Source organism: Streptopelia decaocto (genome assembly GCF_964273445.1).
Source record: "Streptopelia decaocto genome assembly, chromosome: 3".
Lineage (NCBI taxonomy): Eukaryota > Metazoa > Chordata > Aves > Columbiformes > Columbidae > Streptopelia > Streptopelia decaocto.
The window spans coordinates 119,874,051-119,897,691 of NC_138656.1; the positions used below are offsets into that span (position 1 = coordinate 119,874,051).

At 54.5% G+C, this 23,641-nt stretch overlaps 1 protein-coding gene across 4 annotated transcripts in view; it reads left to right on the forward strand.

The window, feature by feature from the left end:
* The window catches only part of NCOA1 (nuclear receptor coactivator 1), a 188,033-nt gene that overhangs the window by 155,163 nt on the left and 9,229 nt on the right, over window positions 1-23,641 (forward strand). For all 4 annotated transcript variants that reach the window (XM_082049703.1, XM_082049704.1, XM_082049706.1 and 1 more), the window contains exons 8-15: window positions 1,026-1,121; window positions 2,254-2,394; window positions 3,157-3,304; window positions 6,553-7,900; window positions 12,241-12,415; window positions 14,351-14,536; window positions 16,416-16,542; window positions 20,282-20,450. In XM_082049703.1, the coding sequence (XP_081905829.1) occupies window positions 1,026-1,121; window positions 2,254-2,394; window positions 3,157-3,304; window positions 6,553-7,900; window positions 12,241-12,415; window positions 14,351-14,536; window positions 16,416-16,542; window positions 20,282-20,450 (2,390 nt within the window). The remainder of the gene's footprint in view (window positions 1-1,025; window positions 1,122-2,253; window positions 2,395-3,156; window positions 3,305-6,552; window positions 7,901-12,240; window positions 12,416-14,350; window positions 14,537-16,415; window positions 16,543-20,281; window positions 20,451-23,641) is intronic.

A 23,641-nucleotide genomic window follows, 5' to 3' on the forward strand; every position in this document is an offset into this window, starting at 1 on the left:
ATCACAACAGCCCCTGCTCAAAAGTCTGTCCCCATCTTTCTTCTCGGCCCCTTTTAAGCACTGAAAGGTCGCACTAAGGTCTCCCCGGAGCTTCTCTTCTCCAGCTGAACCCCCCAACTCTCTCACCTGTCCCCAGCAGAGCTGTTCCAGCCTCGGGTCATTCCTGGGGCTCCTCTGGCCCCTCTCCAGCAGCTCCATGTGTGTCCTGTGCTGAGGACCCAGAGCTGGACCAGCACTGCAGGGGGGTCTCACCAGAGTGGAGCAGAGGGGCAGGATCCCCCCAAACCTGCTGCTCACGGGGCTGGGACCGCAGCCCAGGACACGGGTGGTTTCTGGGCTGCCAGCGCACATGGCCGGGTCATGGCCAATGTCCCACCCCAGCACCCCAAGTCCTTCTCCTGGGGCTGCTCCCCATCCCTGCATCCCCAGCCTGGACCGATACCGGGGTTGCCCCGACCCAGGTGCAGGACCTTGCACTGGGCCAGACCACAGTGCTGCTCTCACGCTTTTGGGCTGAATCAGTTCCCTGCAGGCAGATGTCCGCAGGGATTTGGGACAGTCAGGGTTCCCTTGGCACCGTGGGGGCCGTTGCTTTCCTGCTAGTGCCCTGACAACTCTCCTTTTGGTGTCCCAGCTATTATTTTTCCAGCGCATTAGCTGGATTAATCCATTGCGGTTTACACAAGAGATCATGACTGGAAGGAATAAATTATGGTATTTTATGACCAAATCCTTTGCCCGAAGCCGACAGTTGCTGGCTTTTAGTACTGACTTTTATTGTACAATGCTGCCAGATCTGAGAAGCCTTTACAATTAATTTCTCCAAGTGCTGGAAACCTCTTTTCCAGCAAATTTTATAGAGTTTAGACAGAGCCTATTTGCTTTGAAGGGCTCAGGGTAAACTCTGCCAGGGCAGGATGTGGCAATCAAGCCCAGCAGTGGTATTTAAATTAAAATTTTAAATTGCAAGTGGTGGCTGTAGTGTCTGATTTTCATATTCTTGGTCCCTTCTCCTACTTTGGCAGATTTCCAGTCGTGTCTGATATGCATTGCGAGACGATTACCTCGACCGGCAGCCGTCGCCCCTTCCGAATCCTTCGTGACCAAGCAAGACACCACAGGTAACGTCCCAGTGATGCTGGGGGGTCCTGGCTCCGGAGGATTTGTTGTCTTGGGGTGGGGATGGGTCAGTGGTGCAGGACCCCAGAGCGTGAGCGTGGTCCTGTCCTTTGCAAACGGACCGATGGAGTTGACACCTCAACTGGAGACACCTCAACCGATCCAGGAACACCAGAGCCATGTCCTGCACCCAACCCCTCTCTGCTCCCTTGGGTTTCAGGGTCTGTCGAGGTAGCTGGTTGGTGGGAATGAAACAGTTGTCACCTTAGAATCATGGAATCACAGGATGGTTTGGGTTGAAGGGACTTTCAAAGCTCATCCAGTTCCCCCTGCCATGAGCAGGGACATCTGCACCAGCTCAGGTTGCTCAGAGCCCCGTCCAGCCTGGCCTGGGATGTCTCCAGGGATGGTTCAGCCACCACCTCTCTGGCCAACCTGGGCCAGGCTCTCACTACCCTCAGGGTTAATAATTTCCTCCTCATGTCTAACCTTGGTCTCCCTGAACATTTCAGATCCGGTTTGCTCTCATTCAAATATTGCGTTGTGATGGTCACTCTGGTGACCATCTTTTTGGTGGGTAATCATCTGGACTTCCCTGCAGCCTGAAGATCCTCAGTGAATGTTTTCTCTGCCCACTGCTCCCTGCCCGTGGCTGTAAAACAGCCGGCAAAGCTACCTGAGGTTTCATTTCCAACCGTGTTATGGTTGGACTCAATGATCCTGAGGGTCTCTTCCAACTCAAATGATTCTGTTTCGAGGGAAAAGCAGGCGGCAGGTCCTGTTTGGAGGATCTCCTTGGTGTGGGCAGGGTGGCTGGAGGGTGTCCCACCAGGTGAGGGGTGTGAATCTGGGGACCCAAGATCTGGGATAATGGGGGTCCCTTCACAATGAAGTTCTTCTTGTTGGGTTTTGTGTCTGCTTTGACTGGCCAAGGTGTGCGTAGAGGTCAGCGCAGGACCCAGAGCAAACTCCTTGAACCTCCACCTCCTTCTGGAGGACATCCTGGTGTCCTCCTGCACCTGCTGCCTGACACCAAATAGGACCTGGCTTCATTTTCCACATTGACAGACCTGTTTCTGCTGATGGACTCCTCATGCTGTGCCTGAGTAACGTGGCTTCTCTCTCTCTGCCCAGGTAAAATCATCTCCATCGACACCAGTTCCCTGCGAGCCGCCGGCAGGACGGGCTGGGAGGATTTGGTGCGAAAATGCATCTACGCTTTCTTCCAGCCGCAGGGCAGAGAGCCATCCTACGCCAAACAGCTCTTTCAAGAAGGTAACAGCTCCTCTTCCCAACGGAGCGTGGTCCTCCTGGTCGGATAAACCCTTTCTGGAAAAGTGGATGCTGCGATAATAATCACAAAGCGCCAAGCAGGGAGGAGGAAGGGCTGAGTAACGCGGGAGGGGCTCCTCTCGCCTTTCAGGAAATACAGAATTGAGACAAATATGAGCTAAATACGGTTTTACATTTCTTTTCTCATGCCATCTGCAAACGCCATCCCCAGCGTTTAAGCAGAAGTAGCAGCATCTCTTTTGTGAGCATCTTTGCTCTGTTAGCTCTTTGATGAGCATCTTTGCTCTGTTGATGAGGATTCTCAGGACAGAGAGGTGGGGAAGGCAGGAGCAGGAGGTCGCTGAGCCTCCGGAGAGCTGTAACTCTGCCGGGGTTACATCCTGCTGCACCTTCCCAGCCGGGCTGGGCTTCACCAGCTTGGACATTCTGTGCTGGTGTGGCCATTCAGAAGCTCTGAGCACTCAAGGGTGGCACTGGGTGGGTTTAGATTTAGAATTTGGAGCTGAAGAAGCAACTGGGAGGATTTTGGTGCCACTGTGGTTATTCATAACCTTCTTATTTTCTACATCTCTGGGGTTGGCACACATGCAGTGTGTGCTTTTGTTTGCTGGGAAGGTGATTGTGCCAGGCAGGTTCTCTCTCTTCTCTGCTCCCTCCATCGTCTTCTTGGTACTTTTAGGGTGTTGTGGTTTCTGCCTTGAGTTTCTAAGGGGGAAATGATGTGTTTCTGGTTGTCTCCTTCAGTGATGACACGCGGCACGGCCTTCAGCCCCTCGTACCGATTCACCCTGAGCGACGGGACGGTGCTCAGCGCCCACACCAAGTGTAAGCTGTGCTACCCCACCAGCCCAGAGATGCAGCCCTTCATCATGGGCATCCACATCATCGACAGGTACGTCCCCACCCCACCGCTCCAGAGCCGTGTCAGTGCGATCCAGGAATCAAAGTGTCCCTTCGGATGAGAGGAAACGGCCTCAAGTTGCACCAGGGGAGGTTGAGGTTGGATGTGGGGAACAATTTCTTCCCCAAAGGGCTGTGGGGCATTGGAACAGGCTGCCCAGGGCAGTGCTGGAGTCACCAGCCCTGGAGGGTTGGACAGACGGACATGAGGTTCTCAGGGACATGGGTTAGTGCCAGGGGTGGGTTATGGTTGAACTCAATGATCTTGAGGGTCTTTTCCAACCAAAACGATTCTGTGATTCCCTACAGCGAAAGGAGGACCCGTGAGTGGTATCACAGTATCACAGTATCACAGTATGTTTGGGATTGGAAGGGACCTCAAAAGATCATCTAGTCCAATCCCCCTGCTGGAGCAGGAACACCTAGGTGAGGTCGCACAGGAACATGTCCAGGCGGGTTTTGAATGTCTCCAGAGAAGGAGACTCCACAACCTCCCTGGGCAGCCTGTTCCAGTGCTCTGTCACCCTCACTGAGAAGAAGTTTCTTCTCAAATTTAAGTGGAACCTCTTGTGTTCCAGCTTGATCCCATTACCCCTTGTCTTATCATTGTTTGCCACTGAGAAGAGCCTGGCTCCATCCTCATGGCACTCACCCTTTATATATTTATAAACATTAATAAGGTCCCCCCTTAGTCTCCTCTTCTCCAAACTAAAGAGACCCAGCTCCCTCAGCCTTTCTTCATAAGGGAGGTGCTCCACTCCCTTAATCATCTTCGTTGCCCTACGCTGGACCCTCTCCAGCAGTTCCCTGTCCTTCTTGAACTGAGGGGCCCAGAACTGGACACAATATTCCAGATGTGGTCTCACCAGGGCAGAGTAGAGGGGAAGGAGGACCTCTCTCGATCTACTAACCACCCCCCTTCTAATACACCCCAGGATGCCATTGGCCTTCCTGGCCACAAGGGCACAGTGCTGGCTCATGGTCATCCTGTTGTCCACCAGGACCCCCAGGTCCCTTTCCCCTACACTGCTCTCTAATATGTAATCTCCCAACCTATACTGGAACCTGGGGTTGTTCCTGCCCAGATGCAGGACTCTACACTTGTCCTTGTTAAATTTCATCAGGTTATTCCCTGCCCAGCTCTCCAGCCTGTCCAGGTCCCGCTGGATGGCAGCACAGCCCTCCGGCGTGTCAGCCACTCCTCCTAGCTTGGTGTCATCAGCAAACTTGCTGATAGTACACTCAATTCCCTCGTCCAAGTCGTTAATGAATATATTGAATAATATTGGCCCCAGCACTGACCCTTGGGGCACTCCACTAGATACTGGCCTCCAACTAGACTCCGCACCATTGACTACCACTCTCTGGCTTCTCTCCCTAAGCCAGTTTGCAACCCACCTCACTACTCTATTGTCTAGACCACACCTCCTCAACTTAGCTGTGAGGATGCTGTGGGAGACTGTGTCAAAGGCTTTACTGAAGTCAAGGTAGACAACATCCACCGCTCTGCCACCATCCATCCACCTTGTTACATTCTCATAAAAGGCTATGAGGTTGGTCAAGCATGACCTACCCTTGGTAAAGCCATGCTGACTGCCCCTAATAACCCTCTTATCCTTGATATGCCTTGAGATGGCACCAAGGACAAGCTGTTCCATTACTTTCCCAGGGACAGAGGTGAGGCTGACCGGTCTATAATTACCCGGGTCCTCCTTCTTGCCCTTTTTGAAGACTGGAGTGACATTTGCTTTCCTCCAATCCTCGGGCACCTCTCCCGTTTCCCAAGACTTGGCAAAGATGATGGAGAGCGGTCCAGCAATGACTTCAGCCAGCTCCCTCAGCACCCGCGGATGCATCCCATCTGGACCCATGGATTTATGAATGTCCAGACTATTTAATTGCTCCCTAACCCAGTCCTCATCGACTAAAGCAAACTCCTCCATTGACCTGGCTTCATCCGGGGTCTCAGGGGTACAGGGCTCCCCAGGACAGCCTCCGGCAGAGTAGACAGAGACAAAGAAGGCATTCAGTAATTCTGCCTTCTCTGTATCTTCTGCCACCAGGGCACCCACCCCATTCATCAGTGGGCCTACATTGCCTCTGGTGTTAGTTTTATCTGCTATGTATTTGAAAAAGTTCTTTTTGCTGTCCTTGACCCCTCTCGCCAGCTGTAATTCTAAGGAGGCCTTGGCTATCCTAGCTGCCTTCCTATATCCTCTAACAGCAGCCTTATATTCCTCCCAAGTGGCCAGCCCCTGCTTCCATGACCTGTAAACTCTCCTCTTCTGCTTGAGCATACCCAACAGCTCCCTATTCAACCACGCAGGCCTCCTGGCTCCCTTCCTTGACTTCCTACGTGTGGGGATGCTCTGATCCTGAGCGTGGAAGAAGCAATCTCTGAATGCCACCCACTCTGATGCTGGTTTGGAGGTGTGATCCCCATGAGGAATCTGAGGCTGAAAGCCAGAGCTCTGTTGCTCTTGATTATTCTTATTTCTCAAAGAGGTGGCCCCAGGAGTTCAGGTGGAGGTTTATAGACGTGCTTCAGATTTCTGCCTTGCCCTGGAGAACTTCAAATATTTGGGGAGGGAGAGGCTCTGACAAACTGGCAGGACAGGGAGAGGTGAGGCCATGGACCTGGGCTGTGCTGCAGAAACACGAGGGGGCTGGAGGAGGAGAATGCTGCAGAGCATGGTCCTCCAGCCCTGGGGGTACGATAGACCCAGCAGAGTCTATGGGGTCAGAGACCCAGCCTTTGGGGTTTAGCCGGGGGGCAGCTGTGATCACGAGCAGCCTCATGTTTCTGAGGAGATGCTAAAGCTGCTGTACCCCATCCATGGGGCTGCAATGCATCCTGAAGGGCTGGTGGAGATGGGAAGGCTGAGACCACCAGGGCTTGTGACCTGCTGCTCTCCAGCCTTCAGAGCTCTGCAGCGTGGCCAGACTTGAAGAAATTTTTCACACTGAGGGTGGTGAGAGCCTGGCCCAGGTTGGCCAGAGAGGTGGTGGATGAACCATCCCTGGAGACATCCCAGGCCAGGCTGGACGGGGCTCTGAGCAACCTGAGCTGGTGAAGATGTCCCTGCTCATGGCAGGGGTGCCACTGGATGCGCTTTGGTGGTCCCTTCAACCCAAACCATCCTGTGATTCTATGGACAGAGGGGCAGGAGCTGCCTGAGTGACACTGAAGGTTTGGGCAAAGCATCTTGTGACGTTTCCTCTCCTTCTCCTCTCCCGCAGGGATCACGGCATGCTCTCACCCCAGGAGAACACTAACTCCGCCATGGCCCTTCCCCGGGTCAGCCCCTCGCTGAACCCCAGCATCTCCCCGGGCCAAGGCATGGCCCTGCCGCCCTCCATCCCCCCCTCCAACGGCAGCATGTTGGCCACCAACGTCAACCAGCAGCCAGGCGCCGGCCTCCACAACAACAGCAACTCCAGCACCAGCCAAACCAACTTCGGGTGTTCACCTGGGAACCAGATGGGAGCCAACGTTGCCTTAAGCCAGGGACAAGCCGGTCCCCAGAACAGTAACCACACGTTGAACCTCAACAGCTCCCCCATGAACAGTCCGGGGATCACCCCACCGCAGTTCATGTCCCCGAGGCATCGGGTCAGCCCGGGGCTGGTGCCCAGAGCCCGCGTGCCCGGCAATCCCTTCTCGCCCACCATGCCCACCATGCACTCTCCCGTGGGCATGGCCAACAGCGGCAGCGGGGCCGGCGGCGCCACCGGTGCCGCCAGATCCTTTCCCGGCGCCCCCATGAACTCCATGCAGGGCTTGGCCGAAGGTCCCAGCACCCCGGTGGGCTACTCCACACCACCCCCCGTGCTGAGACAGCTCAGCTCGCAGAGCTCGCCCGGCCGCCTCGCCATGCAGCCCATGAAAGCCGAGTCCAAGGACAGCAAGGAGATCGCCTCCATCCTCAGCGAGATGATCCAGTCGGATGGCGGGGCGGGGGACAGCAAACCGCTGGATTCGGGCATGCTGCATGCCAATGACAGGCTCTCAGAAGGGGACAACAAGTGCTCCCAAGCCACCAGCCACAAGCTGGTCCAGCTTCTGGCCAGCACGGCGGAGCAGCAGCTTCGACACGCTGACGCGGACACGAGTTGCAAAGATTCGTTGGCCTGTGCGGGCACCGGTGGCACCTTGGCCTCCGGAAACCCTCCCAGCAGCACCTGCCCTTCCTCCCACAGCTCCCTGACCGAGCGGCACAAGATCTTGCACAGACTCCTTCAGGAGGGCAGCCCTTCGGACATCACCACCCTGGCCATGGAGCACGAGAAGAAGGAGAGCACGCCGAACCCCACCACCACCCCCGCGGCTCCCAGCCAGCTGCCGGGAACCTCGGACGTCAAACTGGAGCCAGACGCGCTGAAGAAAAAAGACGCCAAGGATCATCAGCTCCTGAGGTATCTGCTGGACAAGGACGAGAAGGAACTTGCTGCAGCCCCGGCGCTGAGCCTGGACGACGTGAAGGTGAAGGTGGAGAAGACGGAGCAGATGGAGCCCTGTAACACGGCCCCGGTGCCGCTCGCCAAACCTCCTGCCACGGAGGAGGTCAAGCTGGAGACGCAGGGCCAGGTGAGTGGGCCCATCCATGTCTGTGCTGGTGGGATGCTCCTGACAAGTTGGGTTTTGGGGGCAGGTTCTTCCAAATCTGCTGGCGTGGGCTCTCCACAGCAAGGTGGTGGGGCTGGGAGAAGCGTGGGGAGATGTTGTGTGGCTGCCACAACTTTGGGTGTTGGTGCCACCTTCTCCAGCACTGATACCACCTTCTCCAGTGCTGGTGCCACCCTCCGCAGCACTGGTGCCACCTCCTCCAGTGCTTGTGCCACCTTCTCCAGCACTGGTGTCACCTCCTCCAGTGCTCATGCCACCTCCTCCAGTGCTCATGCCACCTTCCCCAGCACTGGTGCCACCTTCTCCAGTGCTGGTGCCACCTTCTCCAGCACTGATGCCACCTTCCCCACCACTGGTGCCACCTCCTCCAGTGCTGGTGCCACCTTCCCCAGCACTGGTGCCACCCTCTCCAGTGCTTGTGCCACCTTCTCCAGTGCTGGTGCCACCTCCCCCAGTGCTCGTGCCACCCTCTCCAGCGCTGGTGCCACCTTCTCCAGAGCTGCTGCCACCTTCTCCAGTGCTGGTGCCACCTTCTCCAACACTGGTGCCACCTCCTCCAGTGCTCGTGCCACCCTCTCCAGCACTGGTGCCACCTTCTCCAGAGCTGCTGCCACCTTCTCCAGTGCTGCTGCCACCTTCTCCAGTGCTGGTGCCACCTTCTCCAACACTGGTGCCACCTTCTCCAACACTGGTGCCACCTCCTCCAGTGCTCATGCCACCTTCTCCAGCACTGCTGTCCCCTCTTGTCCAGATGCTTCATGTTTTGGTAGCTCAGACCTTCAAGGTGATGTTGGGAAGGGAAGGAGCGTTAGGGAAGCGTATAAAACTGAGAAAGAAACACAGCACATCACTGCAGGAGGTGGGTTGAGTGAGGAGAAGACCACGTGCACGTTGCCATGCAAAAAGGTTCTTAATTCTGCATCTCTGGGCACATTCAGGCCTCGTGTCCCAGGGAATTTTCAATCCCTTGCCCTCTTGTTGGCTGCGATTAGCAATTATACGGGCCTTTTAGTTCTCCTAAAAGTATTATTAAATTGAATAATCCAGTGACAGATCTCTGCAATAGAGATTTGGGGGTATAAATATTCATTACACGCCGCTATGAATAGAAGAGATTTCTTATTTTTGAAAGCCAGGGGAGATGGTAACACGGATAAGGCTGCTTAATCCTTTTTAAGCAAAGAGAAGAGAGCGGCTGACATGAAGAGCGGGGCTGATCGCCGCTTACAGGCTGCGGCTTTGGAGATCGGGGATGAATAACGGAGCTGGGAGAGCCTGGGGTGACAAACACACAATAAGTCTCTTAATAAGGTTAAGGGCTCAGTTGGCTTGGGAGCCGCAGTCGGTTATTCTATAGGCGAGTGGGAATCGCACTCGTTATCTCTTTCTGTAATGTACTTTCCTGGTGTCATCGGCTGGATGGTGGGACCTCCCCATCACCTCCCGTGTGAGATCTGTCATCATGGGGAGCGGCTGAGGGACCTGGGGGGTTCAGCTGGAGAACAGGAGCTGAGGGGAGACCTTCTGATCTCTGAACTGCCTGAAAGGAGCTTGGAGCCAGGGGGGTCGGGCTCTGCTCCCCAGGAACAAGCGCCAGGAGCAGAGGAAACGGCCTCAAGTTGCGCCAGGGGAGGTTGAGGTTGGATGTGGGGAACAATTTCTTCCCCAAAGGGCTGTGGGGCATTGGAACAGGCTGCCCAGGGCGGTGCTGGAGTCACCATCCCTGCAGGGTTGGACAGACGGACATGAGGTTCTCAGGACGTGGGGCAGTGCCAGGAGGAGGGAACGGTTGGACTTGATGATCTTGAGGGTCTTTTCCAACCAAAATGATTCTGTGATTCTGTGATCTGGATTAACATAAATTGCCCCTGGATAAGGAAAACCCAAGGTAAAACTTTCTTATTTTGGGAGGCAGATTGGAGCTGGCTGGTGCGGAGTGAACATGCCCATAGAGCTGGGTACCCACCCTGATGCTCCTGCAGAAGGAGCGTCCTGCGGGGATTCAGGCCGGACATGATGCAGAAATTGTTTGTGCTGAGGGTGGTGAGAGCCTGGCCCAGGTTGGCCAGAGAGGTGGTGGCTGAACCATCCCTGGAGACATCCCAGGCCAGGCTGGACGGGGCTCTGAGCAACCTGAGCTGGTGCAGATGTCCCTGCTCATGGCAGGGGGGGCACCGGGGGAGCTTTAACTGTCCCTTCCCACCCAAACCATCCTGTGATTCTGCGATTTGCTGAGCATCAGTGCTGCTTCCAGGTCCTCCATCCCCCAGAGAGGCCAGAAAGCCCTATTAATTTAACGAGGCTGTGTGAGCTAATTGCGCTGTGCCCGCACACAGGCGCGCGGAGCGGGCCAGCTCCAGCCCGGCCGTGTTCACCAGCCCCTCTCCTGCAATGCTGGAAGCAGCTGAGCATTTTTAGGCTCCTCCGTGGCTTTTCAGTTCCAAATATCCCTCCCCCGGCAGCTGGAGAGCATCAGGATTATTTGCTGGAACGTACCGAGCGCTTCCAAAGAGTTAAGAGCCTGGAGAGGGTTTTGCGGACTCTTAAAATGGCTTTTCTGAGGAGCGAACAAGCCTTTGCTGCTCAGCAGCTCAGGACCGAGTTTCATTTCCACGTGTTTTCTGTTAGAGGCTCCTCTGGTGGGGAGGGGGAGCTGCCGTTTCTAATAAAATCTTGCTAGATTTTTGTTTTCTTATTTTAAGTATCAAAATATCAATTAGGAGCGACACGAGTTGTGGGGTGAGCTCGTCAGCCTCGAAGGAATTATTTTCTTCCTGGATTTATCATATGGAATTAACCCAGGTTTGCTCAGAGTCACCTGTTAGCGGGCTGAGAACAAAACATATTTAGGTAAGGCTTAGAAAAGAGCGAATAGGAATTGCAGGAGTTAAAAAAAAAATGAAAGGAAGACTTGAATGATGTGAAGTTTGCAATTAAATCATGGGATTATTTAATTTGTGCAAGGATTTTGTTGCCCAAGGCGCTCGGGGGGAGAATTCTCTCCATCCGCGGGCAGAGATGTTGTCCCTTGATTTGCCTTTGGGTTGCTCCTTGTTTTGGAACCTTGTTTGTCCCGGGAGCTGAAGGTTTGGGGGAGAAGCTGCCCAGGAATATTCAGCCACCCTGTGTCTCCATAGAATCATAGAACCATTTCGGTTAGAAAAGACCCTCAGGATCACCAAGTCGAACCAGAACCCAACTCCAGCACTAACCCATGTCCCTAAGAACTCGTCTAAACACCTTTTCAACCCCTCCAGGGCTGGTGACTCCAGCACTGCCCTGGGCAGCCTGTTCCAATGCCCCACAGCCCTTTGGGGAAGAAATTGTTCCTAAATCCAACCTCAACCTCCCCTGGCGCAACTTGAGGCCGTCTCCTCTCATCCTATCAACCTCTCCATCCTCCGACCTCTTCACAAACCCAACAAGCAACGAAAGAGCTTCACTGCTCCCATTTTAACTCCACTTAATGTCCATTTTGGGTGCCTGCAGCTGCCTCTGTGCCCTCCTTCTCCCTCTGCTTCCAAAATAACCTCCTGCAGGAAGAGATGAACTTGAGATGTATTTCTGCCGTACTGTGGATGTCTCCCCTTTGCTTTGGTTCTCTTTGCTTTGCAAACTTGAGCTTTAAAGGTGGAGAAATTACACTATTTGGAAGAGTTTTCTTAGCTCAAGCCCATTTATCTCAGCCCCTTTCATCCCAACCTGCTGCTTTACAGCACCGCGTGTTCAGCCACCGGTACAAATCCCTTTCCCAGGAGCTTTCCCATTTATTCAGGTCCCTGGCTATAATATCTACATTTCCACTCGCAGCGCTGACAAAGGCTGGAAAAGCTGGATGATATTTTGATCGGCCGCTGAGGGGAATCACACACCCCAGACCAGCGTTGGTTTCGGACACTCATTCCAAAAAGCCACTTCTATTTCCTAGGAAAGACCAATTCTTTAGTATTATCATTTCCACGTAAGCGTATGTATATTAACAAAGCAAATTATCTCTCGTTTCAAACAACTGGAGGTTGTGCGTACCATTAATAATTACGCTAATTGCAGCACACAAGCATCTCGAAGCTGCCGCTGAGGACCAGGCTCCAGGGTGGGGACCCATGTACGGGGGGACAGTCCTTGTCCCCCCAGGGTCTGCGTGTGGCCAGGCAGGGGACATGGGGCTGGTTCTCTATCCACGCGAGTTGTGAAGGGCTGGGGGAGCAGCACTGGGGGCTACGTGGATGCGAAAGCAGCGCTTGGTCTTGCGTTTGGGCTCAATCACCCACCCGTGATTTCTCTTTTCTTTCCTTCCGTAGTTTGCTGCCGAACTGGAGCAGCTGGACCAGCTGCTGCCCTCGCTGGAGAAGGCGGCGCAGCTGCCCGGCCTGTGCGGAGCGGACAGGAACGAGAGCGGCGTGGCCGTCAAAGCGGAGATGCTGGCGGCCCCCCTGCCGCCCAGCGCCGCCGCCAGAGCCCCCGCGGGACTCAACCGTACGTGTCCGGCCGCGGGGAACACCGGGGATCGTCCCCAAAGCGGGTCCCTGCCGGGGGTGCGAGGGGAGGGTCTCCTGTATCACCGGCTCTGCTGGCGCAGCACCAGCCTGGATCTGGCCACAGCGATCATAGAATCATTTTGGTTGGAAAAGACCCCCAAGATCATCAAATCCAACTGTTACCCCACCCCTGTCACTGCCCCATGTCCTGAGAACCTCATGTCCGTCTGTCCAGCCCTCCAGGGATGGTGACTCCAGCACTGCCCTGGGCAGCCTGTTCCAATGCCCCACAGCCCTTTGGGGAAGAAATTGTTCCCCACATCCAACCTCAACCTCCCCTGGCGCAACTTGAGGCTATTGCCTCTGCATTGAGCCCAGAGGGGTTGGGGAGCCGTGCTGTGCCTCCCCACTTTGGGGACACATCAGGGAGGTGACAAAGAGCTGTCAGGCCCGTCTCCGTAGCCATGAACCAATTCAGCCATCACCTCTGAGCTGAATGCATCACGAGGTTTCTCGCTCAAGCCTCACAGTTCCTCACCAAGGAGACACTTGTCCCAGGGCTGACATAGTTGGCACCTTCAGCAGCGGGGACATTCGTCATGCCGCGACATAATTAAAAGCGGGGCTGATTGCCTTCGGAGCAAAAGGAATCCCACATCCAAAGTAGAGCGGGGAGGAGGGTGAGCGTGGTTGAAATGCCAGCTGTTGCTCTCCTGGGTTACAGGGTCCTAAATAGCGTTTACCACCCAGGAGCTCCACCACGAGCCTTTCTGAAGGTGCTGCCCTTGGGTTTCACTCATGTTGGGGGGCAGTAACGTGCCCCTGAGCTGCTCCCCAAGGGTTTAGAGGTGCTGCTGGCTGGGAGAGAGGTGGCCAACAGCCGTGGCCCGTGGCCACCGGTTTGCAAAGCTGCCTCTTCCATTTGTTTTTCAGTTCAACGGGAACGTTTGAGATGTGCTCCCTGATGGCAAACTGCAGCTGAGCCTGCAAAAAACCCTATCTAAATAAAAAGGAGAATAATGCCAGGCCTAATGACATGTCTTTCATTGATTTAAAGCCAGCAGGTGAGAGCTGCCCATGCGGGGAGCAGCGCTGCTGATCATCCCCTTGAGCTGCCAGGTTACGGGGGACACGGCTCCCGCGCTGGGGTCACCCCAGAGGGAGCACAGCCTGCTTGATGTGGCCTTTAATACAGCCAGCTGATTAATTCTTCTGCCCAGCTGACTATTTTAAGCTGCAGCTACTGGGTTGTGGGTGCCAGCCCAGCTTCTGGATCCCTTCACCCTCCACACAACAAGCAGGAGCTACAGTGCTGCCCAGGGGCTGTTGTCACCGTCACCTATTGCACACGATGCTGCCCCAGGGTGGCTGCGGGTGACCGAGCCACACGTGGGACCGAGCTCTCAGCTTCAGGCGAGGTGACATCCCACCACGACCTCATCACTCTCTAGAACTACCTGAAGGGCAGTTCTAGCCAGGTGGGGATTGGGCTCTTCTCCCAGGCATCAGCAATAGGACAAGGGGCCATGGGCTTCAACTCTGCCAAGGGAAATTGAGGCTGGAGATTAGAAAGCAATTCTGTGCAGAGAGAGTGGTCAGGATTGGAATGGCTGCCCAGGGAGGTGCTGGACTCACCGGCCCTGGAGGTTTTTCAGCTGAGATTGGACATGGCACTTAGTGCCATGATCTAGTAAACGGACTAGAGTTGGACCAAGGGTTGGACTCGATGATCTCTGAGGGCTTTTCCAACCCAGTCCATTCTGTGATCTGTGATTCTGTGACCCTCTTCTTGCCCTCCAAGCTTCCTGACACCCGCTCCCCTCCCCAATCCGCTGAGCACCGGTGATCTCGCAACGAGCCCTGGGGAGACATCTGACTTGTGCTTTTTCTTTCCTCTTTTTTTCTTTTTTGAAATAATGGACTGAACCTGCAGCGCTGAGCAGCGGGCAGGGCGTGCAGGCCGGGCGGACGCCCTTTGAGTTCTGCGACCCCCTGGAGCCAGCGCAGCTGAGGCCGGTTCCTGGTCCCACCAGCAATGGCAGCAGCCCGCACGCCCGCGGGCCGGCCCAGCAGGGCAGGGGCACGGTCACGGCGCCCAACCCCTTCCCACCCGACACAGGTACGTACGGACACGGGCACCCGCTCCTCGCCACCTCCTCCGGGTTATGCTGAGGCTTTCCAGGGAGTCCCATGGGTGAAAAGAGGTGGCAAAGTGGAGCTCGAGCATCCCTGTTCACCAGCAGCGAGTTCCCAAGCTGTGCTTATCCACAGAATTAGAGAACTATAGAATCATTTTGGTTGGTAAAGACCCTCAAGGTCATCCAGTCAAACCGTTACCCCAACCCCAGCACTGCCCCGTGTCCTGAGAACCTCATGTCCGTCTGTCCAGGCCTCCAGGGATGGTGACTCCAGCACTGCCCTGGGCAGCCTGTTCCAATGCCCCACAGCCCTTTGGGGAAGAAATTGTTCCCCACATCCAACCTCAACCTCCCCTGGGCAACTTGAGGCCGTTTCCTCTGCTCCTGGCGCTTGTTCCTGGGGAGCAGAGCCCGACCCCCCTGGCTCCAAGCTCCTTTCAGGCAGGTCAGAGATCAGAAGGTCTCCCCTCAGCTCCTGTTCTCCAGCTGAACCCCCCAGGTCCCTCAGCCGCTCTATCACACTTGTGCTCCAGCCCCTCACCAGCTCCGTTCCCTTCTCTCCACTCGCTCCAGCACCTCAAGGGTTTTCTTAGTGTGAGGGGCCCAGAACTGCCCCAGGATTGGAGGTCTGGTTGCCTCAAATAGGGCCACCCACACCCCGATAAATGATGCTCTGCCTGCGACAGTCCACCATCTTCAGCATCAATGAGCCTGGGGACTGTTTTGGGGCAAGACGAGGAAGGATTGGGGACAAGCCGCACCGTGACTGTGCCACGAGCTGCCGTGGCACCGCTGGTGTCAGCCTGTTGCCGAGCAACCTTATGGCTTTTTTTAAGATATGTTGAGAAATGGAGGAGTGCTCGGCAGGAGCTGCCGTGCCAGAGCGTGCGCTGGGATGCTGAGCATCCTTGAGCTGGACCTTCCGCCCCTCTGGGATCTTATTTTCTGGTTTTTAAAACCAACCCCACGCTCCGGGTGGCACGTGAAGCTGGTGGCTCCTTGTGACAACAGCGAAGACATCGGGCACTGCGTAACCACAGGTGTTTTCAAGCAAATAACATCTTTTATTGGGAAAAGAATCAGCACAGCTGAGCTTGGTTAGAAGAAGAGAGATTTTCATCTTCAGCAACTGCCTCCATCAGTATTTCTGTTAGAAACTCAGGGGTTTTGGCAAAGGGGCGGCCACCGATGGCACATCCCAATGTGGCATCATCACCACCCTGGCCAGAAATGTGCTGACCCCTCCGGTTTCCACCTCCCTGGATCTCCACAGGCTGCGTCACCCGAGGTGCCGTTTGATCTTCGGTCCCGATTCCTTTTGCAAATGGGATGACGTAAAGTCTCCAGCCTCATAAATCTCTGGCCGGCGCTTGGGCTCCACGTTCTGCTACAACTTAATTTAATTGCGTTGGCTCTTTTCCCCGTGCAAATTAACTTTCCTCCAGAAGAGAGGCAGGAGATGCTAACGGGTGTGGGCTTTGGGTTTTAAGCTAAAATCTTCAGTAGTAACAATTTGCTTTCAAGAAGAAACCCTCTAACTTGACTAAATTTTGAAACTCTTGCTAGAAATGTGCTGAAAAGGGAAACTTTTTAATAGCGTTTGCATATAGAGAGCATACAGGGTGATGCATATCTGATGCGTGTGCGTTACCTGCCTAGATTTTCACCCAGAATTTCATGCTTATAATTAACGGTTGGGAAACCACACCTGCTATCTGTAACTTTGGGTTGGAAAGAGCTGGGAGTGGTGAATCTCGGTGTCCCTTTTGGGGATGTTTTAGGACACCCGTTGCTCTGAGCTTGCCCGCTGACCCCGGCAGCACTAATATTTCCTCCCCTTGTCCCGCTTTTGCCCCCTAGGGATGCCGGAGCTGGAGATGGGGGTGCCGGATCACCAGTTCGGACAGCCGGGAATGGGGGAGCAGATGCCCTGGCCGGATAATGGCATGGCAGCCATGAACCGGGGTGCCATGAGTAAACCCGAAGAGTAAGTACGGCGGGGCTGGCGCCTTCCCCACCTCTGCCGGGACAACATCGCGGTGTCCTGGCAAGACCTGCCTGGGTCACCTCTCTTAGGGACAAACGCACAAGTAGATGAGGGACGTGGGTTGAGAGGAGACACCCGAGGGATGTGAGGACATGAATAATCCACAAACCCATGGTCTTGCGGAGGATACTCCAAGCGCTGTCCCTTGCCAATATTTGGGTTGATGTTGTCCAGAATCCCCTCTCGCCGGGGCAGCGGTGGGATCTAGAGAATCACAGGATGGTTTTGTGTTTTCACGCCATTACAGCTTTTCGCAGTCCCCGCGTGTTTGGCTTCACCTAAAACGATCACAGCTCTCATCGAATAACCCCCTCCGGTCCTCTAACCACCTTTTTTGGGTCCGTGCCCCACGGAACAGCCGAGGGGTGATGATCTGCCCAAAGAACAACGTCACTCCTTGGCTAGAAACGCGTTGGAGGAGACCGCAGGTCAGATATTTGGGCTGCCAAAGCCCAGCTTTGCAGAGAGGCAGAATTTCCTCTCTTAATTAACATCTTTAGCAGACGAGCACAGTCTCTGTTTTCCCGTCCTTAAGAAGACGTGTAAGAGTTGTAAGTGAGCAAGCCGGTAGCCAAACATCTTTTTCTTGGGGCTAAATTTGGATTAATTTCTCAAAGCTCTTCACTCAGCCCAAGAAGAGAGTTGCCTGAGTGGTCTCCGCTGCTGCAACTGGATCTTGGACTTCTGCTGGAAAGGCTTAGCCGCTTGTTGCTTGAAAGAGCTGGGAGATAAAACAAATCCCCATTTAATTTAGCATTTACATCAGCCTAAGGGAAGTAACTTTCCTTTTTAAGCCTTGCCGGCGGTGTTATTTTATGGGATAAATTTGTGGGGCCTACCTGGCAAAAGGCAGAGCTGCTAGAAAAATCAGCCCGTGTTTGAAGCTGCGAATGTTCCTTAAAATGCTGCTTCTGGGGTAAAAATGACCTTCCCTTAGTCAGCAGCCGTGTGCTCCAAGCACTGCGTCAGTCGGCTGGCTGGGGACCGTTCTGTCTCCTTGGCCAGCGCAGCTGCGAGGAAAGGAGCTGGATTGTCTCCCCGCTCCCCCTTCGCAGCGGGATTATGGACCGGGGAGCGCGGTGTTGGCGTGGAAGGTTTGGGATCTGCGTGGATATCAAGGAGTGAAGAGTTTGGTGGCTGCATCCCGGGAGTCCTCGGGTGGGAAAAGCTCCTCGGGTGGTTTTCAGGGCAGAACCCTGGGCCAGGAGATAAGGTCGGAGCGGTGGAGCAGCAGCATCTACCCGAAGCCTGGTGAGATGTGGAGGTAACGAATCTCACACAGTTCCTGCCTTTGGAGAGTGATGGTTTCAACCACGCGTTAAAAACCGCAGCGTGGTTAAGGTTTGACAAGGAGGGAGAAAGCAAGGAGAACCACGCTGCATGGTGGGACATCTCCTGGCTCCGTTGGCTCCTTACAGCAAAGTTGGGCTCTCCACGTGGTGGAGCCACCGGTAGAATCCACACATGGAGCAGGACCACGAGATGACAGTGAGATGAGAGCTGGAGGGCTGCTCGTCCTGGTGAGCATCGGTTCCTCCTCAGTTAGGGTCTCTGGGCACCAGTTCCTCGTAGAGGTTGTGGGCAGCTGGAAGAAGCTGGTTCCCAGCTCCGTTCCCTCTCGTATCTTCAGGAACCGTATTTCTGGTGGAGCATCATGGGTCAGGCCCACCTTGGCAGCATCTTGGTGGGGTCTGAACACTTCCAGCTAGCAGCACGGTGACCAAAATCCAACTTCCACTGCAGCCGAGAGAAGGGATTCTGCTGGGGAAAAGCCTCTGGTCCTCAAGTCCTGCAGATGTGCTCCAGCTGTGGAGGCCACGCTCGTCCTGGGAGATGCCCCTGGTCCCAGCCTGTCCCCACACTGGAGATCACAGTTAGAGCAAGGAGACAAAGCCTTTGGACTGCAGATATTACAGGACAAAGAAATATATTTTAGCTACGATCAAGCCAGCAGAGATTTGCTTTGGGGGCTGCGCAGGTTCCCCAGCTGGCAGGTTTACGTGGGCTGAGCTCCTGGTCCTGCTTAAGGAGCTGCTGGTGCCCAGATCTGCGTGTCCTGGGGAACAGGAGCTTCTTTCTTTAAATTCTCCCATTCCCCAAATCCTTTGCCTTTGCCTCCTGACAAAGCGGGACGGCTGCAACGTCCCCTCTCCGTGTCCCAAGCGCTCTTGTGGCTCCTGCAGCAGACGGACGCCTTGGGCTGGGTCCAGGTCTCCTCCAAGCAAGTCCAAGTCGCTGTTCTCACGTGTTCCTCTAAACCCCCAAGGTCAAACACGCCACCCGGGGCCGGTTCGGTGCCATCTGAGCTGCGTGAGGTTCCCAGGACATCTGTGCGGGCTGGAGACCTTTCAGAGCAGCGCTTGGAGAACACGCCAGGGAGATGTTTGACGGGACCTCAAGCAGCATTTGACGCCAGCTCTGCGAGCAGCTGAATGTTTCCTCCTCACCGCGTGCAGAATCAGAGTTTTCACCTTCAGAATAAACCAAACCTGAAGGGTTGTGGTGGATAGAAAATGTTTGCAACACGAAACCAGTGTGACCGGGGACCAGGATGTCCCCTGTCACCTGCCCAGAGACTCACCTGGAGCCCACCATGGCGGGCAGAGGATGGGGATGGATCAGCAAGCTGGGTTGGGCTGCAAAGCAGGACGTGCTGGAGGTTTATTCACTATATAAAAGTTATATTGTCCCCTTGATCTCTTTATAAACCAACTTTTGGTCCGGCACGGGCTGAAGAGACGGTGCCAACCTGAATTTCGCCTCCAGCTGCCTGTTAACGCGGAGCAGCAGCCTGGCCTCCTATTCCTTTGCGAGAACGACGCCTGCGCAGCAAACGTTGGCCTTGGCAAGTTCAAAACAGGGTTTGATACAAGCAGCAAGTTGCAGGGACTGTGGCTACGGAGTGAAACCAGCCCCGCTTTTCCCCTCCGTCCCTCTGCTCCCGCTCTACAGTGTGAGAAACCCCAGCGCCGAGTCTTTTCGTTGCCCTGGACGAGGCCGCGTGTGTTGGCGGCAGCGGCCGCGCTCGGTTTGGCTCCGGTTCCGTGCTGTACATCTGGTCCTCATCTGGAGCTGAAAGGATAAACATGTCGGCTGCTCGGGAACCGCTGGCACGTTGGAGCCCTCGCCTTTGTGCCTCTCGGCGAGCGTGATGTGCCACGGCTCTCGTCGGCCTGTCAGACCCGGCAAATCCCATTGACTCCAATTAGTCACGTCATTGGAATGTGTCTCATTACATATTAATCTTCTTCCCAAAGAATATCGAGCAAGCTTTGCAGAAATCATGGTTTTTTGCAGCTCAAACGTTCCCCTTTGCCTTCAGCTGCTTTGCTTCCAGCTGCTCCGTCCAAGCCTCCCTGCGTTCGTGCCGGCACAAGTTTTGCTCCGTCTCCCGCTTTCCTCCCCAAAACGCCTGCGGGAGCAAAGCAAAAGCACCCAAGTTTTCTTCCTAAATAGCAAAAAAAACCACTTTATGGGCTTTATTTCGTGGAGAGGCTCATCTTTAAAAGCAGATTTTGGCACAAGGCTTGAGGTTGAGCGGGCTCAGGCGGGACGGGGCTGCGTCCCGCGGGGTTCGGGCGCCGCAGCGGGTGGGGGCGCGTCGCTCGAGCATCTTCCCGCTCGACCTCCTCCCGGCTTTGTGAAACCTTACCGGTGCGTCCCGTTGCTGTCTCCGCAGCCAGTGCATCACCTCGCAGCTGGACGAGCTCCTGTGTCCCCCCACCACGCCGGAGGGGCGGAACGACGAGAAGGCTCTGCTGGAGCAGCTCGTCTCCTTCCTCAGCGGCAAAGACGAGACCGAGCTGGCCGAGCTGGACCGAGCTCTGGGCATCGACAAGCTGGTCCAGGTAAAGAGGGAACCGCTCCCGGAGGTCACACATGGGGGCTCCACGTGGGCGCGGAGGAGGATTCCCAACATCTGGCGGTGCCGGGAGGCCAGATGCGAGCGGGAACGCGCGAGCGCATCAGATTCAGAGGCGATACTTAATACCACGCCGTTCTCTCCCACCCCCCCCACCCAAAAAAGCTGGAAAACAGCCCCGGGAAATACAATCTCTCACTTGGCTTTTCAAACGCCATTCCCCATGGGAACGGGCAGCCCGGTCAAGAGGCGGCCGAGCGGTTTTGTGGTGTATCGGGTGAGCTGGCAGGGTGTCCCGCGTCCCCGCCTCGCCACGGGGATTAGGGCACGGAGGAGCCTTCCAGCTGGAATCCCACAGCCCGGGATTCCTGAGCCGGGGCTGTGCCGCCTAATTATATATCGAATGGCCTCGCTGGTATGAAACCACACAGCCCTTACCGTCGAGATAGGCTTACAGTGCAGCTGCCCCTCCGTCTGGGCTTGAAAAGACTTAGGTTTGTTTTTAGTGGTGCTGGGGCCCTGTTTTATGCAGCTGAGCTCCGGTGGAGACTCCGTTTGCAGAGACCCGTGGGGACAGATGCTTCGGAAGGGGCCGAATGAATATTTAGATTGATAAATACCCAGGCATGGCAGGGGGAGACAGCGAGGGACGTGGAAAATGAGGCAATGCAGACGGATCGCTTGGGGTTTGTCATCGAGCTGTTTCTTTTTCCATGCCCCGTAGCACATGCACGCTTTCTCCAAAACAAGGAACAGATTCAAAAGGTTGTTCATTTATGGGATGTCCTAAGAAGCTTCTCAGAGCAAATCCCTCCGGCTGCTCCGGGCCTCATCCTGCATCATTTAAGCCCAGAGGTGGCAAATCTGTGGCTGCGCTACGGGGAGGTTTGATCTCTTTGCAGATCAGGGGTAGGAAATTCAGCCTCTCTGGCAGGAGGGACCAGAGATGCTCTTGCCAAAGATGCAGCCGCAGCAGCTCAGTGTTCCCTGCACCGCTGCATTGAGATGCCCCGGGATGGCACCAAGTGTTCCCACGCCGATCCGGCGCTTCCATTGCCGAGCACAACCTGATTTGGGGGTTTATCTCACATTTGGACCCCGACCCAGCGTCACTCCCATCCATGAATGGGAGTCTTGGGCTTTTTCCGTGGTTTCAGCTGAACCTCCGAAAGGTTTTGAAATAGTTCTGTGAAATATTGGGCTTGAAATACGTCTTTAAAGAAACAACACATCAGCATAAAGGCAGCTTTGGGAAGAAAACATGTTAGAGTTGGGATGTGTTATTGGCAGGTGGGGGTTCGCATCCCCTGGGGCAAAGTCTGGGGATTTAGTCTGGTTTAACCAAACCCACTACAGGTGGGCTGGAGATACCTGCACCCAGTTTAAGCAGGCTGGAAATGGGGGGATTTGGGGAGAGAAGAGTAAAAAAGCCCCATTTCAGCAGGTCTGGAGTTTCTGGCCATCGCCAGCAGCTGTTTCATATCCTGGTATCTGTATAAACTCCATCTTAATTTATCTTAAGCAATTTATTCCGCCCCCCCCGACCTTAATTGATCCTAAGCAGTATATTTCCCCCCCAACCATTCCCATATCTCACCCCAGCCCTTTGGTGGGCACCATCTCCCCAAGTCCCCAGAGCGCTGGGATTTGAGGGTGGTTTGTGTGCACGGTTTCCTTTAACACAACCTCCTCATCGCCTGTGGGACTCGGATCAAGGATTCTGGCTCCATAGTGTTATTTCTCCACGGGTTCGCAGCTCAAACACCACGTTTCTGTGCCGGAGCCAAGCTAGACCAGTGCAGATCTTCTTACCGTGATTCACTGGCGTGGAAATCATCCCCAGCTGTAATAAGGCTCGAATTTATAGGAGTGGTTGTTTTAAGTTGGTGCAAAAGTAATTGCAGTTCTGGACCGTTAATTTTAAATCGTTATAACCACGCTCAAACACATCTTCATTAATCCAAATAAGAACCATTACAATCAACACATTTTTGCCAGTGAGAAATAAGTTTGTTTATTCCTGTAGCATAAAAATCCGTGCTTGGGGAGTCAATGAACACTTCGAAAGCGTTTTCTGCATCCTGCTGGTTGTGGAAGCGTTTTCCCTGCGAAAAGTTGTGGAGATGCTTGAAGAAGTGCCGCTCGGTTGGTGAGAGCTCAGGTGAACGTGGCAGACGAGGCAAAACTTCACAGCCCAATTCGTTCAACTTCTGCAGCGCTGGTTGTGTGACGCGCGGTCGGGCGGCGGCGTGGAGAAGAATCGGGCCCTTTCTGGTGACCGATGCCGCTGCGGCATTGCAGGTTTGGTGCATCCCATCCGTTTGCTGAGCACAATGCTCAGATGTGACGGTTTTGCCGGCATTCAGAAAGCTGCAGTGGATCAGTGAGCAGAGCACCAAACAGTGACCGTGACCTTTTGTTGGTGCAAGTTTGGCTTTGGGAAGTGCTTGGAGGTTCTTCTTGGTCCAACCATTGAGCCGGTCATCAGTGGTTGATGTATAAAACCCACTTTTTGCCACATGTCACAATCCAACTGAGAAATGGTTTGCTGTTGTGTAAAAGAAGAGAAGATGATGCTTCAAAATGATGAGTCCTTTGATTTTCGGTCAGCTCATGAGACACCCCCTTATCGAGCTTCTTCACCTTTGCAATTTGCTTCAAAAGCCGAACAACCGTAGAACGGTGGACGTTGAGTCTCCGGCAGCTTCTCGTGTCGCTGTAAGAGGATCAGCTTCGATGGGTGCTCTCAATGGGTCGTTGTCTCCTTCCCATGGTGGCCACCACGCTCCCCTTCAAGGCTCTTGTCTCCTTTGCGAAACCCCTGGAACCACCACTGCACTGTCTGTTCGGCAGCAGCTCCTGGGCCAAACGCGCTGTTGGTGCTGAGAGTTCTCTGCAGCTTTACAACCCATTTTGGACTCGAGTAAGAAAATCGCTCGGATTTGCTGTTTGCCTGACATCACTTCCACAGTCTGAAATAAATCTAAAATAAACGGCAAGTAATAAGTCAGTAGCAAAAAAAAAAACATAAAGCAAGAAAAGCTCATTAAAATGATGCATGACGTAACCACATTGATTTAGGAATGTATTCCAGTATCAAATGGGAAATTTCAATGATGCGAAAACCGCAATTACTTTTGCACCAACCTTATACTCAGGTCCAGGGTGCTTTTGGAG